Below are 27,572 nucleotides of genomic sequence, written 5' to 3'. Positions count from 1 at the left end.
GATATCACTGATCGTTTTTAACAGGTGTGGTAATAACAGATGTGGTAATACAAGTCCTCTTCTAGATTAAAGTTAAAATAGCTCCTCTTTGAAATTCCTGCAAAGTTACTATAGACCCCATTCTGCTAGGCATTGTGTCATGCTATACAAAGCACACAAGATCTTTTATAGGGGAGAAGGCAAAACGCCACATTTATTGAGAATACAGCAGTTAGCATATACTTTTCAGTCACACACACCCGCACACACCATGCACACAGTCCCGCCAGCCTATGTTTATAGTTACCAGTCCAGGGTCTGGATCAATCTAGTGGCCAGCCAGATTGGTCACAGAGGGGAGCCGGGCTCTGTCAGTCGCAATCCGGTGCTCCTGGAGTAGTGGCAAGGCGAACCCGAAGTCCCATGGCAAAGCACCCTGTTCTTACAGTCAGTTTTTTTTCCTCTGTTGAAGTCTGGATTTTGCTGTGTCAGTTTATGACCGGTTACTTCTTAATTGGTGTTATCTTTTGATGTTAACATTCCAAAACACCTCCGAGAGGGTCATTGATTGTCTTTAGGGGTGCCAGCCTCCACATCAGGGTCGTCAATCTGTCCTTCCTCAATCATGGATGTGCGTTGATGGTTCTCTGGCATCAAGAAGTCTCTAAGTGTCTTCGCTCCTCCTTTCTTGATCATCTGGTTAACAATGGCCTTCACACCTTATCTTTTCCTGATGCATGCATTCCTCATTCACACAAACAGTCTTTTACACAGACCTTTGAGAATACAAACAGCAGTATTTTATATCAAGCAAAAAGACATTGTAAATTAAACCTTGCTAAATTTTATAACCAAAACAATTCACATTGAGGCCCAGGCCTTCAATGTTCCTCTAATCTACTTAACATAGACACAATACAGGATCCTGTCTCTTACTAACTATACCTTAAAACAAAGAACTAAAAGGGCCCAATTTGTAATGCATATGGGAAACGGAATCCCATAGTCCCAGAGTGTCATTCCTTTCTGCTATTCAAATAAGGTGGTTGGCAGGATGAAATCAAATCATACATTAATTCTCATAGTACAATTATAAAATTCTGCTCCTATAACCGTACAAACAAAACAAAAAGACAGTCCCTGTCCAAAGAGTTTACAACAGAAGTGTCAAATAGTTTGTCTCTCTCCTTCCTCCAAAACCACAACTTAAAACAGAGGTAGATTTTGTCATTGGTTCATGCATGATGTCGTTTTTAAAAAACTAGAAAAAATACTTCTGAAACTTTTTGAAAACAACATGTGATTCTCTATCATGGAAGCTGATAAAAGAAAAAAGCCAGTGAAGACTATATTCTATTGCTGCCTGTCAACTAATTATTTCAGAGTTTTATCCTATTCTCATTGAAGTCAATGGCAAAGCTTTCATTGATTTTAATGGGGCAGGATCAGGGCCTCAATGACTAAAGCAGAAGGACTGGGATGATGTGTTGTACAGTGCATTTTTGTTTTGTTGGATTCTTCCTACACAATTTTCAAACTAGAGGAATAAGGATGTTGGGTTTTGGCCTTTATTAACTTGCTCAACTCCCCTCACTACTTTAACAATCTGGTGACCCTTTCTTCCTACATATCAAAACTTCAAAAACTATATCTACCCCCAAGAGCAAAGGCTTAAAAAAAATTGTTCTTCTAAGAAGTGGTCTTAAAATCCAGTTTGTCATCAGACACCTGAAATGTGGTCTGTTCTTACAGGTGAAAAAATTGTGGCAAAGATTGTGTTTAGGGGCCTTGAACTCTAGTTTCATTCAATTAAATCCAGGATGCATATTTAGTATTTTATCTTGAGCACTACTGACATCCTTTTTAGAAAGCTCCAGGGCTGCAGCTCTTTATTTCATCACAGCTATTCTGACAGAGTGTTATCTGGCAGCTTATTTTCAGTACCTTGCTCAGTGGTACAAAGGTCATCTTAAGCTAATGTTCCAGTAGAAATGGAGGATATTAAACTAGTGGCTGTTTATTCTGAGAAGGACTTGGCTTTGTTCACCAATTATTCTTTTATGCACAATTCCGTTAAATGATATTCCAGGAATTAAAAATGACTTTTTTCCAAACATATATGAAAATCTACACTAGCTAAAGGAGATATGTAGGGATTTATAGAATTTACAACTTAAGAAAATAGAACCTGTGTGCATGCATATAAACTCTCTCTCTCTATATAGTTTGTATACATATCAGCTTAAATATTTTTGTATTTTATTTGAACTAAAAGAAAATGCTGATATCCTGTTTCCAGGATTTTGCTATACATGATTATATAATGCTTATAAATAGGCAGAATGGCAGAAGATGTGGTGAAGGGGAAATAGACGAATATTGGTTAAGCCAAACAAAGGTCTTGGCTGAATCCTATTTAGACAGAGCAATCTTCCATACACTGTTTCAACAGGGAAATGAATGTAAATAGTTCTATATTAAAGGAACTGTGATGAGGACTTTGCAAGCAAGTTAGATCCATATCATCATGCACACACTTCCAGCTGTCTTCAAATTTTATACCTATTTTATCCTAGTCAGATTAAATAAACCATACACCTTTAAAATATGCTGATTTTTAAAATATTTTTTAAAATTTTAACCAAATAGATTTTTCACTGTTGATGCATGTGTTATGATGTTCTGCATTTCCAGAACCAAATACATTGCTACAGAAGACTCTGAAAATAACATAAATCAGTGGAAGTCAAGGTAAAGTAAACTTTCTTTTAATTTTTTCCAGTGTCCCTATGTTAATGTTTTTTATTTATTTTATGTGAAGATATTTCTTTTGCACACATAAAACCATATTAAATCAGAGGCAAATCTACTGAATCAGAGCTCAGAAATTAATATTCAAATAGTCAATTTTACAATTACTTTATTTTTATAGAGCTATTATTGCTTAATATGATGAAGGCTTGGATGTAAGTTTCTGTGTAGAATTGGTTTTTGATGAAACTCTGATTAATTTAGATTGCTGAATAATTAGTGTCGGCTATGCTGCTTAGAAATGGGTCCAGCTTAAAATGGATGATGTTACAGTAATTACATAAGAAAGCTAGGTGGAGTTATCTAAACTAGATGTATTATGTTTTGTGTGGTGAAATGATCTCTAGACTTTGTACAATACACATACATCATGTATGTATATGCATCCCTTTTGATATTATGTGTGTAGTACGTATAATAAAAGGAAGGGGATGAAAGAACTGATTGATGGAAGTGGTTTCCATCCAATTTAATTGTTCTTTAGCAAATACCCACACTGGGACTACAGAGCCTCTTCACAATCTGATTACTTTGTCATTTCACATATTTGATTAATTTATAAAACATTAACATAAATTAACACAATTTAAAGTTAATGAGCATGTATTTATATTTTTTAATTGAAAGCATTAGCCAGAAAGACTAAGCATATTCTACCCATCATAATGCATTCTATTTAGGTTGTATAGGAACTTAATAACACAAGATTATTGATTGACTTCACACAGACCAACGTAGTCTGGATCAAGTGGTAGCAATAATCCTTGATGTGGAGGAAGTAATTCACAGCATAAATTTAAAATATTTTATCCTAAGCATAGATCTGGGTTTGGAAATAACATATTTAAAGGCTTCTCTAAACAGATAACATTTGTAGCCTCATGTGGGGACACAATCTACAGGCTTTTTCATTACATAAAATAACTATCTAGAGATATCTATTATCCCAGTTATTATTGAATTTGGCTGTACAGCCAAACAGTTTTTTTGGGAAGTAATAATATCATCAAGGGAATAAAAGTTGAGTGAGAAGGAATGAAAAGATCTGATGTGTGGCTAGTACTGTGATAGGGAGTCTCAAAAGACAGTAAATGCCATTCTATATCTAATTGGGGAATATGGCAAAATCTCAAATAAGATTAATGAAACCCCACCAGAAGTTTGACGTATTTTAAAAGGATGTTTCCAGACACATTGTGTAGACTGAGATTTAGAAACTCCTCTCCAGGCCCTTCTGTATCCCTAGAGGAAGCTTCTAAAGGAAAAAGGATTCAGCGTCTTTTGTGAGAAGGACATGAGTGAGACAGGGCAAATAGAATAATAGGGCAAAAAGCAGAGGCCATGATGGTGATGGGAAAAGGAAAAGAAAGGCATAGATGAAGTGACCCAGGTTAGAATGGCCCAATGTAGTGGGTAAATTGCCTGAGACAATTCAAAGCCTGTACTAGCTACAAAGTCAAAGAGTGTATGTTTGACATCTTTGTAAATAATTATTGGGGTCACCACAACCAACCACTTATATCAGAGGTTCCAAAATTGTGCTCCGTGGATTAATTGCTGAGAAGGTGCAAAAAGCTGGTTACATGATGTTGGCTTCTCCACTTGTTTCCAGCTGCAAAATTGTATTAAAGACTGTTTAAAGTATATTTTCCTAGAATTATTTTTCCATGTAAGCAGTTGTCAGCTGCGTTTGTCCCAGTTATCTTATGTAATTGTGAATGGAAAGAGGGTGGCCAGTGTAATTGTGAGTGGGAGGGGAATCGATTCTTTATCAAGATGTGGTCTACACTGTTTTTTATTTATTTATTTATTTGTTATTTAAAGTGTAGGAAACCATGAGCATAGTGGATTCTGGTAAATTTCACTCTGCCCTGACAGTGTCAAGCCAACAACTTTTATAATTCCATTTGGAAGCTATTGCTTTTGTCACTTTCCATCCATCATCACAAACTCCCCAAAAATCTTCCAAAAGGAAATAAATTAGGTTCTGTAAGGAGGGAGTAGAAAATTTCAGTGATGACTGTTTGTGGGGAGTTTGAAGACAAGCACAATATAAGGTTAAAACAACTTGTGAAGGTAATTGAGGCTGCTGGACTGAAATTAAATAGACGTATTCAAGAACAAACTCAACTATCAATCTTGGCCACAAGGCTGTACAGAGGAAATACACAGAAATCTAGAAAAAGTCCAAGCCATAGTTCAAGTGCCACCCACTAAAAATATATCAGAACTGATGTTCAGCAGTGTGATGAAAATTTTGGTGGAAATTCATATTTGCCCTGTCTTCACAATGCCAGCTCTTTATGAACAATTTAAAACAGACCCTGGGTTTTACTTTTGAAGATGTTGAGCACCCACACAAGCTCTCATTGACTTAACAAAAGTTACAGGTTCTCAGCACCTTAGAAATTCAGGCTGCCTGTGTGGATCTGGGATAGAGCACAGAAATATGTTTTGTAGATATAAACAATCTGTTGTTATAGATCCACATCATACTCTAGTTTCAATGCCAGAGATTGTTCATAGCGCATAGGGGCAGCACAGAACTTACAGCCCAAAGGGAAGGGGGGTTAAAGTGGCTTCATGATAACTGTGTTCCTCCAACCCTGGGTTGCTCTGAGGGCTGAAGAAACCCCCCTCCAGCATAACTGAAGCCTAATCTACACCAAAATAGCTTTACCTATATAGAGATACTAACAAACCCTCCTAGTGCAGACAAAGTTTACACCAATGAAAGAACTCTTTTGGTGGTATCCCTCCATCTACACTAGGGCTTTTCCTTATCTAAAAATGTTGGTTAAAAACAAAAAATCACACTCTTAACTGACATTATTATACCAGCAAATGTTTTAAGTGTTGGCCTGGCCTGGCCAGCCTTGGGCAGCCCTATGAGCTGTAGTTGGTGCACAGAGTCCCCTCAGCACTGTCTACTGTGCTCTGCCCATGGCACACCTTTCAAACCCCCAGCCCTGTCCCTGGCATGTGCCATACTCCAGGGCTTGTGAGGGGGTCCTTGTCATGTAATCGTACAGCTGTCTTCCACATTGCCTGCTCCTTTTAAGGGACCTAAAGAGACCAGTTTAGATTTCATCTTAGATCTAGGAGTTCTGTTGGTTACCCAGATTCTCCAGAATTTTAAGATATCAAAACACAGATGAGTGCCATTTGAAATGGCCTCCCAGCCTCATTAATAAAACTGATTTTAAAGTGTCATTATTGCTGATGGACAACTACGGACTCTGTCAGGGTTTATATGACATGGTTGACCTATATATTTATGAGGGGTGTCTCATCCTTCCTACCTGTGATTTCTTTTGAAGGAGCAGGGGACTCTGAAGGTGAAAGTCTCATTACATATGGCAATCATACTGTGGTTAGTACCACAGTTCTTGTGGGGTGACATTGAATGGACACGTGAGATGTCAGGAACTTACAAAATCCTGGTGGTGAGCCTAAATGTTGATGTGGTGGCACGGTGTGAGGCAGAATGACAAGAAGAACATAACTAAAAGAAAAAAATATGTACTAGCTCTGCTGAGGGTAACCACCTCAGTAGTCACCAGAGTAAGACCAGTTCACCTTCTTATGGGTTGACAGAGCAAAATGTCAACGTTAGTGGTAAATATTCATCCTAAGTGGTTCTGCTTAAAGAATGTGAAGTTTAAAGATGCCAGATCTAAGAGCTTTCTTATTCAATTGTCAGAATGCTGCCCAAAGCTTACACCAGGGGATCCAATCTGGTAAAAGCTGTATAAGGGAAAAAATAGAGATAATAGGGAAAAAATAGCTGCTGTCACTGGATTCAGCGGCACCTTGGCGAAATAGCTAGCAGGTTTCTCCTAGTTGATTTCACTTTCTTTTTCCCAGCCTTCCTTTCTTGAGGAGCTACGATTTTGTTGGCTTCCAGCAGTGTGGGATCAGGACTGGAGGATGCAATCCATCTGAAGCCAAAGCAGTTTTGTACTTACCTGTAAATTGGTCTGCTCAAAGAAGTGCAGATCCCTCATCTGTTGGGTTTTTCCTCCATTTGTCTTTTGGTTACTTTAGATCTCTCCTCCTTCAAGCTCTTCCTAAGATCATGTGCTGGATCTATTATCAGTCCTCCAAACCCAGGTGCACAAAATCTCTTAAACTGCCTTTAAACTCCTAGCGGTGGACAGGCCTGCTGAGGAGACTGGAGTCCAAAGTGGCAGATACATTCTTTAAATGCATCTGAAGAAGTGAGGTTTTTTACTCACAAAAGCTTATGCCCAAATAAATCTGTTAATCTTTAAGGAGCCACCAGATTCCTCATTGTTTTTGAGGATACAGACTAACACAGCTACCCCTCTGATTCTTTGAAGTGGTGCATTGACAGATAGGCCAAAATTGCTAGCAAGCTATCCAATGACCTGCCCTCTTCATTATTTACCACTCCCCCAATTTTTGTCATCTGCAAATTTTAACAGAGATGATTTTATGTTTTCTTCCAAGTCATTGATAAAAATATAAAATAGCATAGGGCTAAGAACTGACCTCTGCAGGACCCCATTTGAAACACAGCTGCTTAATGATGATTTCCCATTTACAATTACATTTTGAGACCTCTTAGCCAGTTTTTAATCCATGTAATGTGTGGAATGTTGGTTTTGTATCTTTCCTGTTTCTTAATCAAAATGTCATGTGGTACCAAGTCAAAGGCTTTACAGAAATCTAAGTATATTACATCAATACTATTACCTTTATCAACCAAACAGCTCATCTCATTTTTTTAAAAAAAGAGTTATGTTGATGAGGCCTGTTTTCCAGTAAATCCATGTTGATTGGCATTTATTATGTTTCCTTCTTTTAATTCATTATTTGAGTCCTGTATTAGCCATTCCATTTGTCTAGGATTGATGTTAGGCTGATAGGCCTACAATTACCTGGGTAATCCTATTTACCTTTTAATTTAAATATTGGCAAAACATTAGCTTTCTTCCAGTCTTCTGTGATCCAAGACTTATTGAAAATCAACATTATTGCTCCTTGGCCAGCTCTTAAAACTCCTGGATGTAAGTTATCTGGACCTGCTGATTTAAAAATGTCTAACTTTAGCAGCTGCTGTTTAACATCCTCTTGACTGTTGGAAAGGAAAGTATTTTGTCGTCATCATCATCATATGATATGACTACATCATCTGGCTTTTCCACAAATATAGGACAGAAATATGTATAGAACATTTCTGCTTTTTCAGTATTGTTACTGACAATTCTGCCATAAAATATTCTCTGGTGGAACATTCCCCTAAGAAATGATGATCTTTGAGCTCTGAAATGAATGATTCCTGCATATTCCACCATGTGTTTGGTCTTGTCTATGCACTTTCAGATGTCACCAGTCACTACTGCTTCCCTGTTTCGAGGCAGAGAGAGCCATAAGGAGCTTCTTCTGGGTAATTATTTCTAATTGAGAGTGGGGTTACTGGTCTGCAAGTCTACACCAAAGGGAGTCTGGTATCTGTAGTGCCAGGGGAGGGCATCAGGGGAGACAAGATCTGGCATCTAAAGTGCTGGGGGATCAGACGAGAGGAGAGCCTTATGGGTGGATTACCAGAGTGCAGCAGGGGTTTTGTAGGCAGGCACTGAGGTGGCCACAAGGCAGAGATTTGGTATTGTAGGGAGATGGGAGTATCAAGTCACAGAGGGGCGGAGAAGGAGCATACCAGCAGTTTTCCTCCCTAAATTTGAGCAGTGATGACAGGAAAAATCAGTACAGATTTTCTTATTGCCATCTAAGGTAAAATAATCTTTTTTTTTTTTTTAAATCTACATTTATTTATTTATTTTGAAAAGGGCATGATCCAGCATTTAAGGCTGATGGTAAAAAGATTCAGTAGTTCAGCTGGATAACTAAAGGTGTTGTATTTATAGACCACCTATTTCAGGAATAGAGCCTGTGTTCTTTTGTATCACTTAAGGCAAAATGTAACCTTGGCAAAGAAAACCACTAGCAATATTTGCAGTTGCCTCATTCTCAATAGAGAATTTAAAATCAGGAAATATAAGCCACTGCTTTTAAATAATCCTAGCTGTTATGGCTGTCCATAAGAATCCAGCTGCTTCAATACAAATATCTTGAGCAGTAACTGTTCGCTATCCAAAATTAAAGAAGCATGGAGTAGGTAATTGGATTAGGATATTTATATCAAATTGTGGAATAAATTTAATACAATTGTTGGAAAAGTCTGTGTGTGACTTCAAACTAAGGTTTAGCCAAGATTTTTTTTCTTTCAGGAATGAAAATAGTAAAAAGCAAAACTCTGGACCATTTTTTAGAATTTTTAGAAATATGAAGCAGCATATGCTAATTTGCTACATCAAGAATATGACTTTTTTTCCCAGCTTTATTTTATCCCCCCAAATTGTATGTTAGACCTGTAATTTTACTGAGCTGCATGTACAGCAGACATATCCTCATAATGAAGATGGGGCTGGGCCAAAATGTAATGGGATAGAGATACCAACTAGCTCAGATATCATGGTAATAGCATAAAATGCAGACAGACTAGATTAGAAATAGTGTTCACTAAATGCAGTATAAGAAAGTTTGTGAAAAAAGGTTTCTGCTAAAATTTTGCTCAATAACCAAGAAATTGATACCCAATTTGGAAAGAGTTAACATGTCATATTAGAATGCTAAAATAACTAATTAAATCTTTTATTCAGAGAGCACCACTAGAAAGAACTTGCAAATCATTCAAGCTCTCATTTTTTACTATATATAAAACCCCAGAATTAAGTTGGTTATTTTAGCTCCTCCTATTATTTGCTCATATATCTAATATAAAAAGAATTTGTTGCCATTCCCTAAGTTAGGAGTGGGTAGTTAGGGAGAGAGGTTGATGTGAATATTATTATTTATGTATTTATTTATTTATTCATGATTACTGAAGAAAACACAGTAACAACTGCTGAACCCCCTTGAGGAAGCAACAAACACAGAAAATTAAGGCAAAAATGTCCTGTCTATCCCTCTTTGCCCTATTCATCATCTCTCATATATTTCAACCAAAATAAATGGTTGAAAAGAGCAGTATGAGTGAAGTGAAAAAAAAAAGGAAGGGCAGAGAGAACAAAAGAGGAACCCAACCCAAAGAGGAAGAAAGTGAAATCAAACAAAGAGGCTACCTATGTTAGTCCTTGGTTATTCTCTCTCACTGCATAGGAGTTTGACTCGCTCATTGATCTGTGTTTAATTTAAACACAAAAATATAAACTATTTCTTTTTCTCCAGTTGATGGTTTATATTTAAGTAATCTGTTCTCATGAAGAGTAAACTGATTCTGGGGATAACAATACATTTACTAAGAAATTTAAGATTATGGTTTGGGACTTTGGGGTCACAGCCATGATTAACATATGGAACTCCAGGTCATCCAGTCTGGTTTAAGTGGCACTTGAGAAGCTTGACATTTTGTTTGAGACATTACAGATTCTGCAGGAAAAAGCTAATGGACTGTAGATTCTTCTTTGAGTGATTGTCCACCCTTGGGGGCTCAGCACATGAGATTGGATTATTTTTGAATAGCAGTATCCATTGTGGTTGCAGCTGCACCCCTCAAATCCTCCAAGCCACCAAAGCAGAGGGCATAAAGGGCAGAGTGGCCTCAGCTGCCACTCAGTTTCTTTTTGCCACCCAGGGGAAAAGATGGAACACCAGCAGTATTCATATTCCTGTGTGACATAGCTGCTACTTCTAGTTCATGTTGTTTTGGAATCTTTGGTCCTACTTTATTTTTATTTTTAGTATTAGTTACTGTTTTTCTGCCTGTTGGCTTAAAATAAACACACATCTTTTAAGGGGTATGTGTAGTGAGACACTCCTTCATTGCCCTCCAGGGGGGTACTCCTCCAGCATGGTGCACTCGATCCAGCTTTAAGAACGGCTCATTTGATTGTGCCATGCCCATTAATGATGGCCACTCCCAATGTCTCATCTGTCTAGGAGTGGGACACATAACAGAGTGCTGCTCTCCATGTTGCTCATTCTCCAAGAGAACCGTCAAGAACAGAGAACTAAAGTTATTCCTGCTGGAAAGAACCACAGAGCTCCAGTTCCCACCTGGAAAGGATCAGCCTCATCTCACCTTAACACCAGCCAGCTGCGTTTCCTCCTCTACCTCTCAAGCGGTCTCTTTCTATAGACCACATTTAGAAAACCAAGCTATTCAACACCACCACCAACACTCCACGGTCTCCAGGTCATCAAAGCTTCTCCTCTATCCCTGGATCTATACACCCCCACAATGCAGAGAAATTACAGTCATACTGTAACTACAGGCTTCAGCCTCAGTACTATCCCCAAACAGTGCTCTTCTAAGCCTCCAAGAAAAAAGCTGAGGTACCACAGATATTGACCATCTGCTCCCTCCCTGCCCCATTGTATGGACCTTCTTCCAAAAACCAGTTTTGACATGAGTTTCAAGATCCTGTGGATCATTTTTTTTTTACACCTCCTCCTCTCTTTGGAAATCACCTTTGATTTTTCCTAGAACCTTGGTTGAGGATAACCTCAGACTAGTGGATCTTTGAGATAGTAAGCAAAGGGTATCCCCTGTGGTTTCAGTCTTCACCTACTCCCTCCCTCCTTTTTCAGTCCCTTTCCATGGAACCCTCTTATGAGAGACCTTTTTGGAACAAATGAATTCCCTAATACAATGTGGAGCTGTGGTAAAAGTACCCTTGAAGATTAGAGGGAGGGGCTTCTCTTTTCCTGCTACTTTCTAGTTCTAATGAATAAAGGGGCTGGCGACCCATCCTTGATCTTTGACATCTCGACATGTCCCTCTCTCATTTCAAATTTGGTTTGCTCCGCCTAGCCTCCTTACTGCTTCCCAGGATCCTTTGTACTGGTTCACAGCTCTCAACCTTCAAGATGTGTACTTGCATATTTCCATTCACAGGGTATGTCTACGCAGCAACTAGACACCTGTAACTGGCCAGTGCTGGTCAACTCGGGCTCATGCAGCTCAGGCTGTGGGGCTGTTTCATTGCTGTGTAGACTTATGGGCTCAACCTAGAGCCTGGGCTCTAAGACCCTGCGGGGTGTCAAGGTCCCAGAGCTCAGGATTCAGCCTGAGCCCAGAAGTCCACACAGCAATGAAACAGCCCCACAGCCTGAGTAGGGTGGAATGGGCCAGCTGCAGGTTTTACTTTGCTGTGTATACGTACCCACAAAGTGTCCTCAGAGTCATACCTTTCAGCCTCTTGACGGTCCCTTGAATCTTCCAAAGGTTCTAGCCTTAGTGCATGTCCATCCATGCAGGATGGGAATACAAGAATACCCAGTCCAGATGATTGACTCGTTTGGAGGAAAGCCCCACAACAAGCTACTGACTCAATTCACACAGTTCTTCATCTCTTTGCTCAGGGTCAACAGCAACAAATCTACTCTGACCCTACTCATGCCATAGAGTTTATCAGGGCAGCGTTAGATTACAAATCAGCAAGGTGATACCTGCCTCAACAATCATTCCAGATGATGGGAGATGTCATTAATCAGCTTTGCACCAACCCCAAAACACCCATGAGGATGAGTCTGAAACCCATGGGGCACTTAGCAGTGTGCACCTATGACACAGCATGCCAGATCTTCACATTTGGCCTCTGCAAGGTTGGCTGAGCTCAGTATATCTACTCAACAGACACAGCATGGACCAGCTGATCATAGTTCTTTCAGGAGTGCTAGCCTCTTTAGGGTTGTGACCGGAGCCACATATCCCCTTTAGACAAGTGTGCAACAGAGTTCCACTCTCTGTGCCTCTCCCCACCAAGATATATTGTCCACACAGATTCCATGACCCACTGTCTATGCCTCCTAATCAGAGACCCAACACCTGGGGAGTCTTATGGCCAAAGTAACTGAATGGCAGGTGAAGCCATCCCACCCATTATGCCCTTGGCTACATGAGTCAGGCAGGCATGAGGGCCACATGCACAACCACGAGGGATCCAGCTGTTCAGAAAGAATGTGGAGTGACACAGTTCATCAGAGGTGAGAGATATCTTATTGCAAGGCAGAAAGACTTCCACCTGAGCTGAGAGATGCTGCAAAATGGAAGAGATTCTCAACCTAGGTGATGTAATAGCAATTTTCATCATATCCACTTCAGTCCCAAATGTCCTGGATTATCTACTCTGCCTGAAGCAATCTAGGCTCTATCAGCTTGCTTAGAGTGCACTCAGTGGCCATTTGTGCATATCACCCGCCAGTACAGAGTTATCCCATATTCCCTCTTTCCACAGTACTGAAATTCCTGAAGGGCATCTCTTACATTTTCTCCAAGGTGAAGAGCCTTCCCATTCCTAGGACCTCAATTTTGTTCTAACTGGCTTACTGGGATTGCCCCATCAAACTCATAGCAACCTGCTCCCTTTAATACCTGTCCATGAAGATGTCATTCCTGGGAGCCATTACCTTGGCCAGAAGAGTCAGCAAAGTACATAAGAATATAGGAATGGTTATACTGTATCAGACCAATAGTCCATCTAGCCAATATCCTGTCCTCTGACAAAGGTCAATGCCAGGTGCTTCAGAGGGAATAAACAGAAGTGGTCAATTATCAAGTGATCCATCACCTGACATCCACTCCTACTTTCTAGCAATCAGAAGCTAGGGACACCCAGAGCATGGGATTGCATCCTTGACCATCTTGGCTAATAGCCATTGATGGACCTTTCCTCATGAACTTATCTACTGGTAATTCTTTTTTGAACCCCATTATACTTTGGCCTTCACAACTCCCTGGCAATAAGTTCCACAGATTGACTTTGTATTGTGTGAAGAAGTACTTACTTTTGTTTGTTTTAAACCTCCTTTCTATTAATTTAAGTGGGTGACCCCTAGTTCTTGTGTTATGGGAAGCAGTAAACCACATTTCCTATTTACTTTTTCCACAGCATTCATGTTTTATAGACTACTATCATACCACCCCCACCCCCGCATAGTTGTCTCTTTTGCGAGCTGAAAAGTCCCAATCTTTTTAATCTCTCCTCATATAGAAATTGTTCCATACAGCTAATAATTTTTGTTGCCCTTCTCTGTACCTTTTCCAATTCTAATATATCTTTTTTGAGAGGGGCAGCCAGAACTGCATGCAGTATTCAAGGTGTGGGTGTACCATGGATTTATATAGTGGCGTTATGATATTTTCTGTCCTACTATCTATCCTTTTCCTACCAGCCTTCAGGATTGGTCCTCTTTGACTATATTCCATATGGACATGGTCCATCCTTAGGTGTCATCCGAAGTTTCAGGTGTTCAGCTCAGGGAGTAATCCACCTTCTGATCTTTTTTCTGAAGCTTCACTTCAACCTAGGTAAAATGAAATTGCATACTCTAGATGTGGTGAGAGCTTTATCCTTTATTTGGTCAGAACAAAGTAATTTAGAACATCTCCCATACCGTATGATTTCAGAGAAAGAGATAGAGGATAATCTATTTCCACGCAGAGGCTATCGAAGAGAGTCTCCAACTGTATTAAAACTTGCTATCAGATGGCCAAAAAGAACCCTACAGGCTAATGTCAGGGCCCATTCCACTAGGGTGCATGAAGCTCCCCAGCAGCTTCCCTAGGTATTTCCCAATATCTGCAATATGCAGAGCTGCTACTTGGAATTCATTTCACACATTCACCTTCCATTACTCCTTGGTCCAGGCTTCCAGATCAGATGCCAGATTCAATAGAGCTGTCCTGAAGTCATTCTTTCAGCTGGAGGAGAGAGAGGAGTCTCTAGAGAACTACTTGCTGGTCACCGAGTGGAATCAGTGTGGACAATCACTCAAAACAGCAACAACAAAAGTTACTTCCCAGTATATGTACCAGTGTAGGAAGAAACAAAAACAAGGGAAGCCAGCCTATATGATAGTTAGCACAATCCATAAAGCCATTGCATTAAAAATGCAGTATCCAAGTGTTGTATACACATGCAGGCCACAGGGGAATATAAGAGGAAAAGATGGTTATGCCAGGTAACCAAAGTCACACCAAATAATATATCAAACAGAAATAAGATGATGAATGAATAAAGCTATGTGAGGGAGACATTTAGCCATGTACCCAGACCTCCCTCATTGCTATCTAGATGTATGAGCCCATTGATGATAATCCTTGGAGGGTCACACAGCCATCTGTTACAAAGATCCACTCTGGCTATCATTTGCAGCACTGAAAGCTTCTGAAATCTTATGCCATGGCTACTGGGGTAAGTGAAGAAGGCACCTTTCTCCTCCATGATAGAAACTATGGAGTGTTGGCCAACTGAACTACTTTGAGTAACGGCTTGGCAAACCCTGGCTGTAGCTGCTTCCACCTTGAAATGGAGTGGAATATTTCCTGTTGTAAGCAATCTTTATCTTCATAGATTACATAATTTGGATTTGGAGTAGATTAGCTGTCTCTTTTAAGGCAGAACGTAGGAGACAAATGTCCTGCCATTTCTGGTTGAGTGTTGCTTACTTGAGGTGCCAGAGATGATGCTGGGAGAGCTACAGCCTGCCACCAGCAAGTTGGATCCATGATTAGTGAAAGAAAGCAGGGAGTATTAGTTCCATTGTTCCTTTAGATCATTAATATTTCCTTAGAGAGAGAAGGTTTCCAGTTCATTGAAACAAGGTGGTGTTAGGAGAAACCATATTTGTTGGTATGATCTTGCTAATTTTCAACCTGTCCCAACCTTTCATTTCTGGGCACAGTGACTGTAAAACTTGTAGCAAAGCAGCACTGTTATCTATAATCTTCAAATTTCCTTTATCTTTTTAGTCAATTTTTAGGCCTGGCTGTTGTGCAGAGACTATGTTGGTCTGTGTGGATGAATATCTAAAGATAGACAAAAATCAGATGTTCTTTTATATCTGTCACAGGCCTGCAATACCATGGACAATAGAAGTCTGTGAAGGATGAGTCCTGGTGGAATCCACAACACTCACTATTAAAATGCCAACAATTATAATTGCTAGTTTATAAGTTGTTCACCACCAACATGCTGATCACTTTATGAAACAGTAAAAAAGACAGTCCCTCCTTAAAAGAACATACAGTCTAAAAGACAAAGAGAAGATAATGCACACTGGCAGAACCAGAGAAAGGAGGTGTAAAGAGATCTTTCTTTCTTTCTTTCTTTCTTTCTTTCTTTCTTTCTTTCTTTCTTTCTTTCTTTCTTTCTTTCTTTCTTTCTTTCTTTCTTTCTTTCTTTCTTTCTTTCTTTCTTTCTTTCTTTCTTTCTTTCTTTCTAATGTAATATTAGGGCAGAAAGAGCTAGTGATGTGGGCTAGTATTAAGGCATCTGAGGTACTCCTTTTCTTTTTGCGAATACAGACTAACACGGCTGTTACTCTGAAACCTACAGTAATTTTGTGGACACTGTGAGGGTTAGGGAAATCTTGTCCCCAATGTACCTATGAGCATCTGAATTACATCACTGCAGCAGCCTATGGAGTCTAGGATTTACAAGTGGATGGAACCAACTACATACACAACAGGTTTTGTGGGCCAGTAGGTTTTGGCCCACAACAGAATAGATCCACTGGCCATGCCCTAGTCTTCAAAGCCTATCTACATTCCACTTTTTTCTTGTGGTAAACCATGAAACTTGCAATGAATATCTTCTCCATGGTACACGGGGAGCTGTAGAGTCTGACTGTGCAATGTGTCCTATTTTGGCCTCCTACCACATCAGACTTTTAACCTCCTTTGTAATATCCTGCTTAAAGAAATGTGTGCTTTCTGAAGCCTACCTAAGTGTATTGGAATATCTATAAGTATTAGTACAGTTACTCATTTTCTTTCCATCTCAGGGAAAACTGATTTTGAAAGCATGACCCACTATTTTATGTAAGATGCAAAAAGTACAAGGCAAGCTTTGAAAGCTGGCATTCTGTCTAATGTAATCTCTTGATGATAGATACTTGAGTCTCATAAAGACTGAAGGAACTCCCTTCACCTCTAATGGAAGAAAGTTCACTTAAACTTTTTTTTTTAAGGTGCAAGTGGCAATCACAAAGATGGAAACTGATATTTTATCATCCCTTTTCCCAACTTCCCTAAACAACCATGTGTACATTATTTCACCTCTTGCAGATATAAATAATTTATTCAAGTTACATTTTATTCAACTCCTGTACAATCAGGAAAAGCTGGAGGAAAAGGCAAACTCTTAAACCTTTCAACTATCAAAACGAATAGATATTAATTTTTTAACAATCCACAAATCCTGAAGTATATTTCTCTCATCTTTTATGAGATTCCAATGAACAACATACAGTAAAGAATGTTTTGACTTCTCATCTGTATTTATTAACTTTCTTATAATGAATGCAAATGTTTCAATGGAAATAGTATTAAAATATAACCATACAGTGAAATCTTGTGTGAGTCTTTCCATTACTATCTGGCAGGACACTCTTCTAGAGAGAAGTGACTGTAATATTACCATGCATTTGCTGACTCTAATTTTGTCAAGTGCAATTTTCCCCTTAGCATGGTAAAATGCCAGATTTGATTAATGCTGGTCTTTATAAACTTTCACACTGCACTTGTATATTTGATTTTAATCTGAGGTATGTCAGTGAGCACCACAGGGACCATCTTCAGTAAAAGGTACCAGAAAGTGTCAGATGAGTGCTAATGATCTCAGTGCACAAGGAGAAAATTGTTGTCCAATTAGATATTAGCCTTTATAATTCTAGTGGCTCTGCCTTTGGAATATAAAATGAACTTGTATAAGATACTGACTCCTTTCCTCATGGTACACCATGCTAAAATTGTAATGGAGGATTCTATTTGTTTAAATACACTGGAGTTGATTGTTCTCTTCACAGATCTGCCTCCAGTAGCAGTTTAGCAATGTTTCCATCTCTGACTCTACCAATTATCTGAATTAAATGAGTTTATGAAAGATTTTTGTGGCCACTTGGCAGATGTGGAGCCCAGGCAGAAATAACATTTTCTATCTAGAAATTTACTTACAAAAAGGTTTTATGACCATCTCTCTCAGGCATATTCTAATTGCAAAGGAAACCATATGCCAGTTCCAAGAGAGTTAACCTTACTTGAAAACCTTAGATGCATTAATCAGAATTGGTTCTGGGGTTTGAACTACAATGGGCAAACTCAAGTTGAAAAATGTCTACTCTCACTCACCCACAGGCCAATATTTTAACAAGTGGATACATAAATTAGGCACCAACACAACCCCCATATTAGGTGCCTAAATAACTGATTTTCACACTGACTGATTTTCACAGATGCTGAGGTTTCATAGTTCCCACTGACTTCACTGGTAACTGTGGATACTTAACACCTTTTGAACTCTGCCCTGAAGTGATACCGGATTGAAGGAAAAAATCTAATATTTCTTTAAAAATCAGTTTAATCTAATCTGGGACTACAAACATTAAAATGCCTTAATCATAATCCACAAACATAATATGGTTATTGCATGCTGCCACTACAGGGCAGATAAAGTTGCTTGGGTGCCCTAACTATGCATTTGGGTGCTCTAATTGTGCATCGCTTGATTTGGGTACAATTATAACGTGATTGTGATGTTATATATATAACTAATATTATCCTAGTTTACTGATGCGTATTCTCAACCTTAAAGTCATTTTTGTCTAGAAATTCACCAATTAAATGGGGTTGAGCAGTTAAATAGCAAAAATTTTTGATGATGCAAAATTACTTAGGTTAGTAAAGTCTAGGGATGACTGCAGGAAACTTTAGAAAGACCTCCCAAAGCTTGATAAGTGGGCAGTGCAATGGCAGATGAAGTATGGGGCTTGTCTACATGGTGAATTAGTGTGTGGCAAGCCAGGGTGTGAATCTACAGCACACCAGTTTGGTGCATACTATCTCACCATGTGTACTCTGTTAAAGCACAGTGAAAGTCCCAGATTGCAGCTTAGCCCACTGCACTTTTCAAGCAGGTGTGCTATAGACTTACACCCTTGTTGCCAAGCACTAATTTGCCATGTAAAATACAAAAGATTTTGTGGTTTGCGTAGAAGAGAAATTTAGTTTCCATACCTGTAATTTTTATGTTTTGTAATGGATGGCACTAGATACCAACTTTTGCCCACTAAACTTGATTATTACAACAAAGGCTGTTTTAGATTTTTTTTTTAATTCTCCATTGAGTTCAGACTGATTCTGCTGAACTACTGCAGCATCATACTCTGACTCCAGGAAATGAGTTCCATAAGCTAAAGGTAGAAAATATGAGTAGGTCGCTGATTCTGCAAAAACATACACACATTCTTAACTTTAAGCATATGAGCAGTCACACTGAGTTCAAGGGGACTACTTGTACTTAAAATTAAGCATGTGCATAAATCTTTGCAGGATTGGAGCATGATACTGTTGATAAAATTAACAACATTTAGAGTACAATATACATACATTTAATTATTCCAGACACCCCAGGAAGAAAGACAGATAATCAGAAATGTGGTTCATCTAGGCTGCAACTTTACTAAGTACAACAGAACCCCTATTTTATGAAACAATTGGGCTTGAGGCATTCATAAAATTGAACATCTCAAAATTACAGTAGGTACGGTGCATAATTGCAGCATGGGACACTACATCAATTTCTTCTTGTCTTTCAAACCACTGCAAAGCGGTTTCCAATGCATTGAAGGCATTGGAATGAGAAGGGATGTTGACATGTTCTTCATCAACATCATTTTTCTTATGTGATTTGTTTTTTCTGTCAGGGAAAAATGGTTCATAGAACTGGTCATTCATAAAACTGATGCTCTGCTGTAAAACATTTGGGAAACTATGTGGCAATAACTTGTTCATTACAGGTCATTCTTCCCTTCAAAAGCTGTACCACTGGGGGGAAGGGCTGCCGTCACTCCCCCACATGTTTAACCTAGTCCCAGCACCATTATGGGGACCCATCATCCTCCCCTTAGACAAGAGTTAAGATAAAGAGGAAAGTGGTTTTTCCTCACTCTACCGGACATTAGGAGCCCCAACCCTTTCCTGCACCTTCTTTAGGAAATGCTGTCTCCTAATCCACTTCTATTCTAGTTTATCAGGGAACGGGACCTCCTATTGAATGATTACCTGTACTGGGCACCTTCTATATTTCAACAAGCTAACCTATTCACCAGATCCCTGGGCTGGAGAGTTGAAAATGAAAAATCCCACACTGCACAGGCCAGTCTAGTAAAGCGGGCAGAAAAACTTTCCTAGCCCCAAAAGACAACTAGTGTGATACACACCCAGAGGCCCAAAACCTTGGTCATACTCTAATCCCAAGGGGGGTGGGTGAGAACTGTTTCTCCCGGTGCAGAAAGGCACCCTAGGCAGTGGGAAGGGATTATAAATCTTCCCTTTGAGTGCACAGGTTCTAATAGGATTACACTGCAACATTCTGTCCATCCAGGCAGCCAAGGAGTCCTCACGCCCCCACTTCTTCTCAAGACCATGAGGAGGCTGAGTCCCCACAAGGGGAAAAAGTGGGGAGAGCAATTCTTAAAGTGGCCAAGGCTTTTCTTTCCCCTGCTGGCTCAGACAAAGACTCCTCATCTCTGAGGCTGGGAGAGAATTTTGTCCAGAAGAGTTTGATATATAAATATGAGTGTGGGGGAATCTTTGCAGACTAGTGGGTGGCCCTCTTTTACAAGAAATGAAATAAGGAAATCGATTTTCTCTTTCTCATTCAAAGTATCCAGAGGTCTTGACATTATGGGAAATATCCATCAGTAAGATGCAATTTCTTGGATGGAAAGTAACTTCAAAAACAAAGCAATATAAATCCCTCTAAGAGAAACAATGGAAATGTTTACTTTATTATTCTTATCTGGTTTGATCTTTTTACTTGTAATTTTAATTTTATTTGCTCGCTTAATGTAAACTGAGGGCAGCCTGGAAGGCCCCAAGGCTGTATCAGCCAAGGAATGAATATCAGTATTGTAGTGCTTAGTGAAGGAATTGCAAATCTCAAATTGTTGTATTGCAAATTTCATTATGCAACTATTTTTGCTTCTCAGCCCAGAACTTTGAGGAGCCCCTTGTAAAATGTACTTTGATGCCTCTAGGAAGGGTCTTATTGTATGCTTGGAATGCTTAGTATCTGTCTGATTTGGTCCATCAAGAGACTATAGATTGGAGGCCTTCAAGCAAGAATGAGGATATCTGACGTTTCTCTATTCTTGGTCCAATATAGATAGATTTTAAAACTTTTTCACATCAAATATATGAAGGTGATTTTCAAATGGATGTTGGACTTAAGGCAAAACTAAGAGAAAGAAATTGATAAAACAGAAATGTTCATTTTGCTTGTATATAAAACCAAAAGATGGACTAAGCTCCATCTTTTCAAGGAAGAATTGGAGATAGAATTCTTTAATCGACAAAGCTACCCACTCATTTACTGTTAGCTGAAACTTCTGCTACAAGGTAGGAAATGGAAACAAATATAGTTAGGCCTCTATTAAAGGAGGTTTGTGAGAGTTTTCAAAATTAAGTGCTGCTATTTCACTGGGAGCTCCTCTTGTGCAGCAATGTTTAAGAAACTGGAGACAGCAGCATGACATTGGAGGAGAAGGATGAGACCAGAAAACTTGGATTAATAACCTCAAGAGTATATAAGAGTACACCTTTAAGCAACTGGGATTTAATCCTTTCTGGAGGCCACCCAAAAGAAACTGAAGGATGTATCTGACAAAAGTCAGCTGGGGTGAATTTAGGCTGAGGGCTGTGCAGCAGGAGAACAAATCTAACAGAATATTGGAAGAGAAGGATTAAAAACTGGGAATCTGATTTTCAAAAGTGCTGAGCACCCACAAATCCAGCTGAAGTAAATAGGAGCTGCAGGTGCTCGGGACCTTTGGAAATCAAGCTCAGCATTTTTAGAAATGTCACTAGTGAGAGAATAACTAATTACTGTTTCTTGAAAATGAGTTCCATAGCTGATAAAACCCAGTATTAATATTTTGTTTGTTTAATTATGGATTGCTATTGCTGCAGTTATTCTGGACTGTGTGGGAAGAAGTTTGCTTCAAGTACATTTTCAACAGTAAGTCATCCATTTAATGTAGGTATCAATAACAGCATGAGAGAAAATTGTATGCAAGATGACATGGACATAAATAGGTAATGTTTCCCTTTAATTACATGAAAATGAGCATAATAATGGCTAGACCTGATTTGAGAAAGAGAAGTAGATTTTTTGAGATCTATGGAGCATAGAGAAGTCAAGTGGGACCATTTCTTCAATGAGTCATAGAATATTTTCTGCTCTGGATCTTGCTTCACTTGCAAATTAAATACCTGGATAAGGCTCTGAAGGTGTGTGTGATTTTGGCTCTTATTCTCAGATTTATTTATAATTATAATTTTATTGACAGAGGATATGGAAGGGAGAGGGAAAATATTATATTTTAAATTAAGGCTGAGAATACGTATCAGTAATTTAAGGGTAAAAAAAAAAGAAGGCATTTTGACATTTTCAAAACCAATCATTATAAACTTAGAAAATTCAGTGAACATGTTTAAATGTATTTTATGTAATGCACACAAACAACCTTAACTCTGCCCTATAGTGATGTCATGCTTTAAACACAGCTATGATTAAGGCAATTTTAGTGTTTGTGGTCCCAGATTAGATTACATTTATTTTTATAGACTTTTTTTTCATATCCCTTCCACCTTGTGGCATTGGCAGTTACTGACACAGTTTCATGACCTGGCAGAGTGGAGAGAGTTGTCATAGAGTGGGGTTCTGCTAATTTTTCTGATAGTTCTTAGAGAGTGGTGATGAGTGATTACTTCTCCTTCCTGAATGCTAACGTGTGGAATCCCACAGGGAGTAGTCCTGTTGACCCTTCTGTTCAACATCTGTTATCTCATTAGAGATCATGAGATGATATGGGCTATAACATATTCCCTATGCTCATGACATTTTCTCTCTTCTGACCCAGAAACTTACCCAGTGTCTGGCAAAAATTGGACACTACATGAAAGCCATTTGGTTGGAGTCCAATCTGGCAAGAGAAAGATAATGTTCATTGGCAGATGAAAATGCTTTGAGGACCTGGTGAAAGCTATAATTGTTCTACCATTTGACTGTATCTGCTCAACTGGTATCAAAATGGTTCACAGTCAAGGGGGATCTTACTAGACTCCTCATTATTCCTGTATGTACAAGTCACATCAGGTAACAGAATATCCTTCTTTCACATAAGGCTGACAAACAGACTTACTAGATGAAATTCAAGTCACTGGTTATCTTTTTTAAACAGTTACACTTGAATGGTCTAGGCATATGGTACTGAAAGCATGGCTTCACCATATCTAACTTACCATTAGTCTGTGTTCCTCCAGTACACTGGAACTTATTCTCCCAAAGACTTAACACTTATGAGTGCTGGTGGCAGAGTGTTTTTGAGATTTAGGCTGTTCCTTAGAATTCATGCCTTGTGAAAACACAACTATGGATAAATCTGGCCACTTTTAGAAGAGGCATCACTTTGCTCAGGCTTTTCTGTATGGTTAAATCTTTGTTTCCTAGCCCAGGTGAAAGGTTGCTGGCATCAGCAGAGTAGGCTATTTGGTCTCGTACTGGGAATTTGAATCTCTCAGTGTAAGTTTTATAATATGTTGATGGACACCAAATAAAGTGTGTAGTAATAATAAAGCTGACTAGAAATATCTTCTATTACACATCATGTAAAAGAATATCAGGTGACTATCTCAATGTACTTTTAATAAATACATTGAAAACCAATAGATTTGGACTAAATGTGGTTCTGCATCCAGATATGTTATTTGTCGTTTATTGTTGCTAAATGGCATTTTTGGCACCCATTGGTTCTTTCCCCAGGTGTGATTATTTCCGATTGAAATGGGGGGGGGGAACCGGGATGAGTAGGTGAGCTTTGAGAGGCTTTCTCCAGTGCAACCTGGTCCCTATTGTAGAAGAAAGATTCAGTTGTGCATGAAAACTTTCTCCTCCTTTCCCTTTCTTTTCCACTGTAATGCGCCACTGAGTTTCTGTTTCTGAGGCTCAAAAGAACCCCAACCCCAGCACAAACACCTCCGGGCAAATCTTACCCTTTGCGTCTGTGGAGTGATGCTCCAGTTAAGAGTCTGTGACAGGTAATAGGGCAAAGAGTCCTGTGGCACCTCATAGACTAACAGAGGTATTGGAGCATAAGCTTTCCTGGGTGAATACCCACTTCGCCGGATGCATGTCAGGTAATGGAGTTTAGGTAAACTGAGATAAAGAATCTCTGACGGCTACGGAGAAAGCCAAGTAATTAAAAGGAACAAGGGAAAGAAATAAACTGAAAAGTAGTAAGAAGAAAAGTACTATATTACAGAACAGGAAGCTAGAAAGACAGGAAATTCATTTGAGTAAATTAGATAAGTAAGAGACAGAAAATAGACGTTAGATATATTAATTGAAGGAGAGTATTAAGATAGTAGTTGGAAGAGTAGAAAAGAAAACTCAGAAGACTTACATTATTCAAAGAGTATATGTTTGTTTCCTTTCTTTAGGACTCGCCCTTGCTGTTATCTTTTCAGTAGGTTATTCTGATTCCAGACAAACACCCGTAAGGTACGTGGCTATGTACAAATTTGACTTTTCCTTCTCTGTGACCAGAGTTCGGATTGTGGGTGGGTGGTATTTTATTCACTGTCTCCTACACTTTGGGTTGGATCTAAGGGGCGGGGCCCTGTACTTTCTTCAGCTTCGGAAGGCGAAAAAATGAAGTCAAGAAGAACCTGAGCCCTCTCCCTAAGGACTGAGCTCTCCAGCCGATAGCAGCCGGGATGCCGCCGGTGCCCTCCCAGAACCCCTCACTCAGGTCAGGGCAGAGCTCAGCTCAGCTGCTTTTAGTAATTGTACTGCCGTGACTCCTCTCCTGTTATTGGGTGTGACTAAAGATATTGGCGTGCACGGCTTTCCCCTCTTACATTCAGCGGTGCACTGCACCCGGTTAGCTCCCATCCCCTTTGTACCTTTGCTCCATCGCACTCTCTGCTCCAGTTCGCCTCCACGGCCGACCCCGTCTCCTCTTTCCTCAGGGGCTCCTTTCCCAGCCACTTCGCCCCCTCGTAACCCCTTTCTTCCTCATCCGATTTCTCTGGCCGCCTTTCCCACTCTCACTCTCTGCTCTCCCCACCCCCTTCCCCTGGCTCCTCTCCACCCCCGCCTCTCGGGAGAGCCCCGGCAGCGGCTGCTGTGCAGCGTCTCTCTCCACCCCCCTCCCTCGGTGCGTCAGCCCCTTGAGCAGCTGGGCTCGGTCCTCCCAGCGCGTCCCTGGCGCTTGGCTCCTCCTTGTCCTTCCTCGCGTGATTTTTATCGCACCCATTTTTGTGCCTTTATAAATAAATAACAATAATAATAAAAAAATCTCCTCCCCACCCCGGCTGGGCGTCGATCGCCCGCGAGAAGCGGAGCCCCGCCACTCCCGCGGCAGGAAGAAGCGCCGCTCGGGCCAGGCGGGGGCCCGGCAGGAAGATGCCGAGCCCCCACCCGTGACTCCGGCTCTCAGCGCGGCGATGGGTTAGGCGGATTGTATCCGGCAGCCGAGAGAAGAGCAGTCGAGCGCGGCGGCGGCCAGGCCCGCGCGGCAGCACCTGCAGCAGGAGGCGGCGGCGGCTGCGGCCGTCAGCGGCGCCCCACACACAGCCCCCGCCATGGACCTCGGGCTGGAAGGATGAGCCGGCTACAGCTGCCGGCGGCTGGGGCTCGCGCGCACCCTGAAGGGTTTGCCCCCGCTCGGCGCTCGTGGGCGGCGGGGCTTCCGTCCCACACCCCCAGCTTCTCTCCCTGCAGCCGGCCTCCTGCCCCTGGCGTCCCTGCGGCCGCCGGTTTCCGCGCTCGGACTCTTCCCCTGGCACCGGGCTTAGCGTAATCTGGCCTGGCTCCTTCTCCTGGGGTCAGTCGCGGCCCCCGGCTCTCTGTCTGGCCACCCCCTCAGGTCTGCGCCCGTTCCGCTGCCCCCTCCCAAAGTCCCTGGTCCTCCAGCTCCCTGTTCATTGCGCTTCGGCCCGAGCGTCACTCTCCTTCCTCCCTTCTCCCCCCGCGGCTGCCCTCACGAGTGGGCAGAGTGTGTGTGGGTGAGGCCGGGCTTCCCCGGCCAGCCCCCTCCCCGGGGCGCTGTTGATTCATCCGGCAGCCCATTGACCCGCGTGCACTGACTTGTATGTATCGCTCCCCGCGCCAGCGGCCGCTGCTCCTGCCGCTCCCGCGTCTCCCGTCGCGTGGCTGAGCTCCACGAAACATGTCGGCTCCTGTCGGGCCGCGGGGCGGCCCTGCTCCTCCTCCGCCTCCGCCACCTCAGGCCCCGCAGCCGGAGATGCCCGACCTCAGCCACCTCACGGAGGAAGAGCGGAAGATCATCCTGGCCGTCATGGAGCGGCAGAAGAAGGAGGAAGAGAAGGAGCAGTCCGTGCTCAAGTAAGGGCAGCCCCCTCCTTTCCTACCCGCTCAGGGCCGCAGAGAGGGCCGGGGTGGCGGTCTCGACCCCAGCCCCGGCGCTGTTTCGGGGACTGGGGGCTCGATTCTGTCGGGGCCCTAGCTGCCGTGGGGAGGGGGATGCTGATGGGCGTGTGGAGGTGAGGCCGCTCGGCTGTGGTATTTGCTCCATGTCCCCGGTGCCTTGCCCTCTCCCCCCGCCTCCCCCCGGCTCTCTGGGGGCAGGAGGAGGCGGCTGGCACCGGGCAGAGACTGGGGCTAGGTACCCAACATGGCCGCACAGGTGCTGCTGTTCTAACCCGGCGTGTGCAAGGAAAAGGGTCTAGGCAGCGGGGGAGCTGCCGGAGGGCGGGTGGGAGGGGGCGGGCTCGGTCCTGGCTTGTGTGCCGGGCTCCGAGCCTGTGGCGCGGCGCCGGGGCCGCTCGCCCCCACACCCCGGGCCGGAGATGTGGGGCCGGGGCCTAGGCTCTAACTGTCTCCAAGTGGGTTTGCAAGAGCCGCCATCTTCCTCCACCAGCGTCGCCCGCCCGCCCCGGCTCCGCGCCTCTCTCCTAGCTGAGAAAGCGTCTCCGCGGGGTGGGGACTCAGCCCCCGGCACCTGTGGTTCCCTAACACCCTGTCCCGCTAGCCACACGCCGGGCGGGGCCTGCAGGCTGCCAGCGGCCGAGACGCTGAGGAGGGAAGCACGTTTTTACAGCGGCTCTGTAACTTCAGCACCAGGGAGCTGTCCAGACCCGGGGGTGGAGGTGGGGGCCGTTTATGGCCCTGCTGTCCTTCCTCGTCTCTCCATCGCCTCCCTTCGGTCTGCAGAGGGGTCCAGCTCTCAGCCGTTGTCAGGGATGGGGGCACTTGTCTCGGAAGGCTCTACATTTTAATGAATTTTTGTTTCTTCGAAGTGCAGCGGGAAGTGAAGGGTGCTAAGGAAATGCAAACTTTTTTTTGTAATCTTCGGTGATTTTTACCTATCTAAGGTACTTGGGGAGGGATTCAGATCTATTGCTTGCAGGTTAACGTGAAGATACTGGGTTTGTAATCTCGATCCGTACGGTTGTCCCATAAGTCTACTTACCAAACACATGTAAACACTCATGAAAACTGCTTCCCTATCTGGTGAAAACACCACATTCACCTATAATGATTTAGAAGTATAAAACCACACTACTATACACAGTATTGTGTGTGGAAATATGAAAAAGCCAGAAAAGAGGCAGCATAATATTTTTTTCACAGTATCAGCAGTTAAGGCAAAAAAGAGAGAACTGCATGAGTCAACACTGTCTCTTGACCATTGTGGTCTTCAACTGTTCCTTCAAAATCTGTAGC

At 41.7% G+C, this 27,572-nt stretch overlaps 1 protein-coding gene and 1 long non-coding RNA gene across 42 annotated transcripts in view; one reads left to right on the top strand and one right to left on the bottom strand.

The window, feature by feature from the left end:
* Nucleotides 1-174: 174 nt before the first annotated feature.
* Nucleotides 175-26,992, bottom strand: LOC140906437 (uncharacterized). Its single transcript, XR_012157111.1, has 3 exons — nucleotides 25,974-26,992; nucleotides 22,752-22,806; nucleotides 175-755 (listed from the first exon to the last, which is right to left on the bottom strand). It is a non-coding gene; the product is annotated as an uncharacterized LOC140906437 (long non-coding RNA).
* Nucleotides 25,052-27,572, top strand: part of RIMS2 (regulating synaptic membrane exocytosis 2) — a 748,363-nt gene continuing 745,842 nt past the window's right edge. For 19 of the 41 annotated variants that reach the window (XM_078851448.1, XM_073330351.2, XM_078851437.1 and 16 more), the window contains exon 1: nucleotides 25,053-26,231. In XM_078851448.1, the coding sequence (XP_078707574.1) occupies nucleotides 26,056-26,231 (176 nt within the window). In that variant the 5' untranslated portion in view covers nucleotides 25,053-26,055. Of the gene's footprint in view, nucleotides 26,232-27,572 lie in introns of all 41 variants that reach the window. The other 22 variants (XM_078851459.1, XM_078851458.1, XM_078851463.1 and 19 more) reach the window with 5 other exon arrangements.

This window comes from Lepidochelys kempii, chromosome 2, assembly GCF_965140285.1.
Source record: "Lepidochelys kempii isolate rLepKem1 chromosome 2, rLepKem1.hap1, whole genome shotgun sequence".
Lineage (NCBI taxonomy): Eukaryota > Metazoa > Chordata > Testudines > Cheloniidae > Lepidochelys > Lepidochelys kempii.
Note: the sequence above shows the minus strand (reverse complement) of the source record. Positions and strands in the feature narration are given on the sequence as shown.